We start from the raw sequence: 9,171 nt of genomic DNA, 5'->3' as shown, positions 1-9,171 counted from the left end.
GTTTGTTAAAACTTTATAGTTATTATAATATGGTATGATAATAGGTAAGGTAAATTACGATTTAGTGAAAAAATTAGATTTTGATTGCAAATATCTGATTTCCATGAAGGTTTTCAGTCAGAGGCTTTTTTCATGAAGCGACATGCACCTGGTCACACTGCCAGAGCAGGTTCTGTTTGGTTTCCTGCCAGCCTCGCTGAGGAACAAGATGCTGGGCCAGTGACTGCAGTTGGTCACATCCTCACACTTAGCACTCATTCACCAGACCTTGGACAATTTGTTTATTTATGAGGAAAAGACTTCTCATAAACAAGAAAAGGCTTTCTGGAGGTGGAAAAGCCAGGGTGTTAACTATCCTCTTTCGTACACTCAGCTTCCTTCCTTGAGGAAGGGCCCCAGTGGGAAAGCGTAGGTGGGCTCTGTCCAGAAAGGAAGGAGAGTCAGGAACCCACAGTAGTGGCCTGAGCCAATTCCACACGTCCGGCCTCAGCCTAACTCTGGCCTTCTGCCCTGCGTCCTCCTCAGCTCTGTCGACCCACCTGTTCTTGGAGGCATATCTCCTCCAGGATACCTACCCTGCTCACCCTTCAGAGGCAGCTGTGGGAGAGTGGAAGAGAGCCCAGATTAGGAGCCAGGGACTGACTCTGCCCCTAACTAAGTGCATGACCTCAAATAAGTCACTTAGCCTCCCAAGCCTGTTTTTTCATCCATAAAATAAGCCTACCTATCTTGCTGTGCTGCCAGAAGCGTGAATGAGATCGTCATGTTGTCTCATTCTGGGTCCCGCACTATGTCTCTGCATAGACTGCTTCTCAGTCTCCTTGGCCTGCTGCTCCTTGGCCTGTGCCTCACATTTATCAGTCCTCTGCCCTCCCCTTCTCTTTGGGCTCCCAGACCTAAACCATTGCTCATCACAGCCATGCTCCAGATCCAAACACCCAACTGGCCCTCTCCACCTACATCTTCCACAAGTATCTCAAACCTGATTTACCTAAAACTGAACTCATTATCATTCTCTCCAAACTTGGTCATTATCCAGAGTTCTCTATCCCAGCAATACCTCTAGCATCCACCCACTTGCTCAAGCCAGAAACCTGGGGATTTTTCTTGACTCTACTCCAACATTCATGGATAACAGCAGCAGTAGCCATCTTCCACTACATGGCCTGAGAAACAGAGAAAGCTGGACTGAAGTAAGATAGAATGACGCAAACACACCAAGAATCACGGCAGAGAACAGGAGAGAAAAGACCATGTGGGTTCCTAAAGGGCTACATGCTCTGGTTCTGTTCTGGAGCCCAGCTGCAGCCCCACCCTTGGATTTTATGAGACCCCCTCAGTACCTTTTCCAATAACCCTCCCATTGTGGGGTTTGTTTGTTTGTTGCTTAAGTTAGTTTGAGTTGGGTTTCTACACTTGCAAATACAAGAGTCCTAATTAATATAAACATATTTTATCTGTCAGCATAAGCTACTTACTTATGCTGTGGTAATGAACAACCCTCACATTTTGGTGGCTGAACTCCACCAGATGTCCATCAGCAGCAGGGAGCTCTGCTCATTGCAGTCCCTCAGGAAGCAACCACCATCTTAAATGTTGTTGGTTACTGTTCCACAGAGCCAGGACTGGAACTAGAGTTGCCTGACTTCTCATTCAAGGCTCTTTCTACCCTAACTGCCTGTGGTAGTCAGTCTCCAAGATGGCCCTTAATGATCCTCACCTCCTATCACCCTCGTGCAGTCCCTTCCATACTAAATAGGGCTCACATATTAAGAGACTGCAGAAATGACTGTGTGACTTCCAATGCTGGGTCATAAAAGACATTGTGGCTTCCGCCTTGTCTCTTTCTGGCATCACTTGCTCTGGGGGAAGCCAGTTGCCAGGTCATGAGAACATTCAAGCAGCCCTGTGGAGTGATGAGGAACTAAGGTGAGGAATTAAGGCCTCCTTTTAACAACTACTACCAACCAAGCATGTGAGTGGATCATCTTGGAAGCTGATTCTCCAGCCCCAGTCAAACCTTCAGATGAGAGCTGCCCCAGCTGACATCTTTTTTTTTTTTAATAGATTTATTTATTTTTATTTTATTTATTTTATTTTTGGCTGCGTTGGGTCTTCCTTGATGCACGCAGGCTTTCTCTGGTTGCGGTGAGCGGGGGCTACTCTTCGCTGTGGTGCACGGGCTTCTTATTGCGGTGGCTTCTCTTGTTGCGGAGCACAGGCTCTAGGTGTGCGGGCTTCTGTAGTTGTGGCTCTCAGGCTCTAGAGCACAGACTCAGTAGTTGTGGCGCACGGGCTTAGTTGCTCCACGGCATGTGGGATCTTCCCGGACCAGGGCTCGAACCCCTGTTCCCTGCATTGGCAGGCGGATTCTTAACCACTGCGCCACCAGGGAAGCCCCCAGCTGACATCTTGATTGCACCTGAGAGACCCTGACCAGAACCACCCAACTAAGTTTCTCCCGAATTCCTGACCCACAGTGTAAGAGATAATAAATGTTTATTCTTTTAAGTCATTAAGTTTTGGGGTGATTTGTTACACAGCAATAGATAATTACTATACAGCCTTACAAACAGAGATCTCATATAAGAAAAACTTACTTCTATCTTTGGCATTTGTAGTGTGAGAAATTATTCTTCTCTTTCCTCTAGCCTCTGGCCTAGCTCAGGTTACCTAACTAAAAATAGCTATCAGGCTTGAGGAATCCAACCCAGGAACACAGAATCCCATTTTATTCTTTAAAGAGGCCTTTCCCTTTCCCTTTTATTGCAGAAAGCACCCAGGTCTCCTGAGAATAAAAAAGCACCACATCACATCACCTTCACCTGGACGATCCAGAGAAATGATTCTTACAAAAATCAAAGGAAATGGAGCCCAGGCTTCCCCAGTTAAATACAGTATTGAGGAAATAATAAATATTTGAGAAATGACACTCTATGATATCTGAGTTTTTCTAAGCTGAGAAAATGGTGTCAACAGTAGTGCTAATGCCTTATATTTATACAGCATGCTTTTCATAATGTTTTCACATCTATATCTGAGGTAGGTGGGGAAGAAATAAATAAACCAGGATACATATGGAACCAATGGCTCAGAGCTCATGATTTGCCCATAGTCTCATGGTGTGTGAATGACAGGGCTGGGTCTAGAATCTGGGTTTCAGTGACTCCAAGTCAGGTGTGGTGCTTTCCAAGGCAGGACCTCCAGGCTGTGATAATATAAATGCCCTTCAGTTGGGGCTGTCCTCTGAGATCAATGTGCACTTGTAGGTCTCTTTAAAGGCCTCAAGGAAACGTGGTATTACTTCATCCACAGTGACATGCCTCTGGAGCTCCTTACTCAGGGAAGTGACACCTGTCCCAACCAGCCCACAGGGCACAATGTGCTCAAACCACGCGAGGTCCGTAGAACAGTTCAGCGCCAGGCCGTGAGATGTAATGTGCCTTCCACAGCGGACTCCTGCAAGGCAAACCAATGGGTCTTAGAATAGGTACCCTCCCTCCCCAGGCTTCATGATCCCCCTCAGTGTGATGAGGAAACTGGACTAGACCACTGATTTTCCAGCTTCGTTTCTAGAGCACCCAAGGGGTTGTGCACAGATCAGGGGAGGGGGACAAAATGGGAGGAGAGGTGTGTCACTCCACAGTAGCTGCACTTATTATGGAGATTACAGAAAATGTCCTTTAACAAAGAGGTTCCTCCGTTGCTTAAAAAAAAGTTTGAAAAAACTTTTTCACCCTTATTGTCCTGATACTGTGAAGTACCCTGGCAATCACTTCCCGTGTGTCTCCACTGGTAAAAATGAGTGTTGAACGAGTTGGCCTCTGAGGGCCCTTCTGGTTCTGAATATTTCAGTGAAGAGGGTTAAAAACTTTGTTTTGTTTGTTGTTTATTTGTTTTTACATGTAATGAGATATTTATTCAGCCTTAAAAAGGAAGGAAATCCTGACACACACTACAACATAGATGAACCTTGAGGACATTATGCTAAGTGAAATAATCCAGTCACAAAAAGACAACAACTGTATGATTACACTTAAATAAATTACCTAGAGAAGTCAAATTCATACAGATAAAAAGTAGACTGGAGGTTGTCAGGGGCTAGGGGGAAGGTGAAATGGGGAGTTGTTTAAAAGTGGAGTTTAAATTTTGAGAGATGAAAAGAGTTCTGGAGATTGGCTGCATAACAACGTGGAAGCACTTAACACTACTGAACTGCACACTTAAAAATGGTTAAGATGGTACATTTTATATTATGTGTATTTTACCACAATTTTTTTTAAAAAGGGGAAAAAAAATCATTCAGAGGAAGAAAGATACATTACATCCAGGACTAGTTCTGATTCAAAGCCCGTGTCAGACACACCTCCTCCCAGCCGGAGCTCTGCCCTCACCACCATTGGTCCGGCCCCGCCAGGCCCCGCCCCCGCCAGGCCCCGCCCCGAGGCGCTCACCGATTGCGCAGATCTTGCGCTCGCCCAGCCAGACGCCGGTGTAGGGTGGGGGCCGCGCGCGGGCCCCCGGTAGGCCCTGGAGCTCGCACAGGCGCACGGCGCACGCCTCCAGCGCCGCCACGTGGGCGCGCAGGCGCAGGCCAAGGGGTCGCAGGTCGAGTACGGGGTGGCAGAGCAGCTGGCCCGGGCCATGGAAGGTGGCTAGGCCGCCGCGGCCAATGGCGCGCACCTCGGCACCCAAGGCCCGCAGCCGCGTCGCCTCCTCGGACGTCAGGCCGCCGCGCAGTCCGGCGGTGTACACGGGCCCCGCGGGCTCGCAGAGCAGGAGCGCGCCCGCCTCGGTCCCTGGCTCGGCCTGCAGCCGCCACAGCCAGCGCTCCTGCAGCGCCAGCAGCTCGGCATACGGCACCTGACTCAGCCGCAGCAGCCGTACCGCCGGTTGCCGCATTGCGCGGACCGCGGCGTCTGCGGGGCCCCGCCTCCTGCCTGGGCCTGGGGGGGCGTGCTGGGAGGGGCGGGGACTCGGGGACTTGTCCGGAGTCTCCGCCCCCAAATGCTTGTTACTGGCTGTTGAGAGACTGTACGATACCTAGGGCAAGGTGTGTCTCTTTTCATTCGTTCATTCCAACAACCAGTATTTAGGGCCTGCTTGTATTCTGCAGGCCCTGCTCTAGGTGCTTGATACAGTAGTGTACATTGTATGGAAAAAGAAAAAGGTCTGTTCTGGGAAGCTTACATTCTTACAGCAGGCAATAAGCAAGTATTAAAGCATTAAATAAATAAGGTTATTTCAAATACTGATAACTGCTATGAAAAGAAAAGTAAAATAGGGTAATACGTGTCCTGAGTGGAGTTCCCCCGAGGAAGAAGGAGATTCACATGCAGGAGGTTTATTGGGGTGGGGATGGGGTGAAGGTACTTTCAAGGTCAAGCCTGTAAGGGAGTGATGGAAGCAGGATTAGGCAGAAGGAGAGGTTGAATTGTGAAACTAAGCAGAAGCCTCAGCCAATCCCAAAGAATGCTCTGAGCCTGGGATGACCTTTCAGAATTATTCCAAATTAAAGAAGGGGGCCAGGAATTTATGTCCTTGCATTGACCAGTGATGGAGGCTGTATGTGGACAGGTCCTGTAACTTTTGGCAAGGCTGTTTCCTTTGGAGGGGGGCAATTCCCAGAGAGAAATTGAGCCATGAGCAACCTACTCCCAGAAGCTGGGGGAATGACTGACTAGATCCTGAGGATGGATCTGGATCACAGCATCCATTATGTTGTATTGGAGTGTGATTTAAACAAATCTAAATTCATTTAATAAACTTTTACTGAGTACCAACTATGTGTTTGGCCCACTGCTATGTGAAGAGGTTACCCAAGACTATCCTACCCCTGTATTCCTAATAGCACACAGAACCCAATTTTTATGTCCTCAATCTATCCTCTGAATGTGTCTTCTAAGCTGCAACCAAGGATTGTTTAATTGAAAAGAAGAAAGCAGAGAAGTATAGAGAATAATGTAACAAATTACCGTTTACCCATCATCCAGGCTTATCAAATTTTAATATTTTATTACTTTTGCTCAGGTCTTTTTTAATTTTAGAAACTAGTAACATTGATCACTCCCATAGGTACCTGAAAGACATTTCATAAATGTAGACATAAAATCCTAAGCAAATATTAGCAAATTTATCCAGCAATAAAGTATTGTTTATCCCAGGAATGCAAAATTGGCTTAACATTCTAAAATCAAACAATATAATTTTCACCGAAAAGGAGAAAAACCATGAGATTATTTTCAATAAATGCATAAAAAGCAGTTGGTAAAAATCAACACCTACTCTAACTAAAATTCTCATCAAACTAGGAAGAGAAGAGAAATTCTCCAATCTGATGAAGTGTATTGCATCAATCAGGATTTAGATGACAGAGAAACCACACAGGTAATATTTTAATTAAATTTTTTATTTTGAGAAAATGGTAGACTCACATGCAATTGTAAAGAATAATACAGAGAGATCCTGTGTACCCCTTACCCAGATTCCCTCAAAGGTAATGTCTTGCCAACGTCACAGTTGGGATATGGACATCGATACAGTCAAGATACAGAACATTTCGATCACCGTAAGGATCTCTCATGTTGCTCTCTTATATCTACACCACTACTTAACTCCCAGCAAACAATTATCTGTGTTATATAAATAGCATCATACGGTATGTAAACTTTGGGAACTGGCTTTTTTTTTTCCACTCAGCATAATTTCCTAGAGACTCATCTGGGTTGTTGCATGTATCAATATTCATTTCTTTTTATTGATGAGTAGTATTCCATGATATGGATGTACCATAGTTTGCTTAACCACTCATCCATTGAAGAATAACTAGGTTATTTCCAGTTTTAAGATATTCTGAATAAAGCGGCTACAAATATTCATGTAAAAGTTTTTAATGTGAACATAAGTTTTCATTTCTCTGGAATAAGTGCCCAAGAGTGTAATTACTGGATCACATGGTAGCTGCATGTTTAGTTTTTCAAGAAACTGCCAAACTGCTCTCCAGAGTAGCTGTACCATTTTACATTCCCACCAGCAATATATATATATGAATGATGTAGTTTCTCTGCATCCTTGCCAACATTTGCATTACCACTACTTTTTATTTTAGACATTATGATAGGTGTATAGTGGTATTTCATTGTGATTTTAATTTGTATTTCCCTAAAGGCTAATGGTGTCAAACATCTTATCATGTGCTTGTTTTCCATCTGTATATCCTCTTCAATGAAATATCTGTTCATGCTTTATGCCCATTTTCTAATTGATGGTCATTTTTTTACTGTTGAGTTTTGAGAGTTCTTTGTATATTCTAAATACTAGTCCTTTATCAGATATATGGTTTGTAAATAGTTTCTCTCAGTCTATGGCCTGTACTTTCATCCTCTTAACAGGGTCTTTTGCAGAGCAAAAGTTTATAGTTGTGATAAAGTCAAATTTATCCACTTTTCCTTTTATGGATCTTACTGGTCTAAGAAGTGTTTGCCTAGCCCTAAGTATTGAAGATTTTCTCCTCTTTTTCCCTAAGTTTTGAAACTTTGGAGTTTTTTGTTTTGTTTTTTTTTTTTGCAGGTTGTGTGTGTGTGTGTGTGTGTTGCTTATGGATGGATGGCCCATTACTTCAGCACTATTTGTTCAAAAGGCTATGTTTCCTAATTTAATTGCTTTTACAGCTTTGTCAAAAATCAGTTGGGCATACTTTTGTGGGCCAATTTCAAGGTTCTCTGCCATTGATCTGTGTGTCTTTCCCTCCACCAATACCACATATTCTTGATTGCTGTAACTATATAATAAGGCTTAAAATCAATCTGATTTTTCCTACTTTATTCTTTCTCTTTCCAAAATTGTTTTAGTTATTGCAAAATGGTTTCATTATTTGCCTTTTCATATACATTTTAGAATAATCTTGTCTATATCTAAAAAATCTTGATGAGATCTTTATAAAAATTGCATTAAACTTATATATCAATTTGGGGAAAATTGACATATTTGCTACATTGGGTCTTCCAGTCCATGAACATGGTACATCTCACCATTTATTTAGATCTTCTTTAAATTCCTTCATCAGCATTTTGTAGTTTTCAGCATACAAATCTGTATGTGTTTTGTTAGATTTCTGCCTAAGTATTTCCCTTTTTTGAGTGATTCTAAATGGTATTGTACTTTTAATTTCTGTGTCCATATGTTCACTGCAAATATAAAGAAATGCAACTGATTTTTTGTATGTTTATCTTGCATCCTGCAATCCTTGCTGAATTCACTTATTAGTCCTAAGAGTTTTTTGTAGATTCCTTAGACAATGTTGTCATCTGCAAATAGGGACAGTTCTATTTTCTTCCTTTCTGATAGGTATGCATTTAATTCCCTTGTTTTGCCTTTTTTGCACCCAGTACTATGTTGAATAAGAGTAGTAAGAGCAGACATCCTTGCCTTTTTCTAATCTTAGGGGGAAAGCATTCAGTCTTTCACTGTTAAGTATACAGTTAGTTGTAGGTTTTTTGTGGATGATCTTTATCAAGTTGAGGGAGTTTTCCCTCTATTCCTGTTTTCCTGAGAGTTTTTATTATGAAGGATGTTGAATCTTGTCAAAAGCTTTTTTTGCAATGATTGCTATGATCTTGTTATTTTTCTTCTTTAGCCTGTTAATGTGGTAGATTGCATTGATTGATTTTTTTGGACTGACTCTTGAATGTTGACTAACCTTGCATAGCTGGAATAAATCCTATTTGGTTGTGCTGTAATTCTTTTTTTACATTGTTGTATTTGGTTTGCTAGTATTTTGTTGAGAATTTTTACAACTAAGTTTATGAGAGATATTGGTCTATAGTTTTTTTTTTTTTTGTCCTTCTTTGGTTTTTAGGGTAATACTAGCTTCATAAAATAAATTGGGAAGTATCTGTCCTCTTTTATTTTCTGGAAGATGTTGTGTAGATTGTCTTCATTTCCTTTAAACATTTGGTACAATTCTCTGTGAAACCATCTGAGCCTGGAGATTTCTTTTGGGGAGTTTTAAAATTACAAATTCAAATCTCTTCATAGTATAGAGCTCTTCAAATTATCTGTTTCATATTGGGTGAGTTGTAGTAGTTTGTGTTTTTCAAGGAATTAGTCCATTTTATCTAAGTTGTCAAATTTATGTGTGTAGAGTTGTTTGTGGTATTCACTTATTTTCCT

The 9,171-nt window shown here is 42.5% G+C and overlaps 1 protein-coding gene and 1 long non-coding RNA gene across 2 annotated transcripts in view; one reads left to right on the top strand and one right to left on the bottom strand.

Annotated features, from left to right (window-relative positions):
• The window catches only part of LOC309637175, a 99,491-nt gene that overhangs the window by 74,027 nt on the left and 16,293 nt on the right, over positions 1-9,171 (top strand). Inside the window, exon 3 of the long non-coding RNA XR_014250442.1 lies at positions 6,312-6,387. This is a non-coding gene — a long non-coding RNA (uncharacterized lncRNA). The remainder of the gene's footprint in view (positions 1-6,311; positions 6,388-9,171) is intronic.
• On the bottom strand, positions 2,483-5,031 carry LIPT2 (lipoyl(octanoyl) transferase 2). Its single transcript, XM_082411328.1, has 2 exons — positions 4,455-5,031; positions 2,483-3,459 (listed from the first exon to the last, which is right to left on the bottom strand). The coding sequence occupies exons 1-2, from the start codon at positions 4,900-4,902 to the stop codon at positions 3,230-3,232; spliced, it is 678 nt and encodes a 225-aa protein (XP_082267454.1). The 5' UTR covers positions 4,903-5,031; the 3' UTR covers positions 2,483-3,229.

Source organism: Balaenoptera physalus (assembly GCF_965194825.1).
Source record: "Balaenoptera physalus genome assembly, chromosome: 10".
NCBI lineage: Eukaryota > Metazoa > Chordata > Mammalia > Artiodactyla > Balaenopteridae > Balaenoptera > Balaenoptera physalus.
Note: the sequence above shows the minus strand (reverse complement) of the source record. Positions and strands in the feature narration are given on the sequence as shown.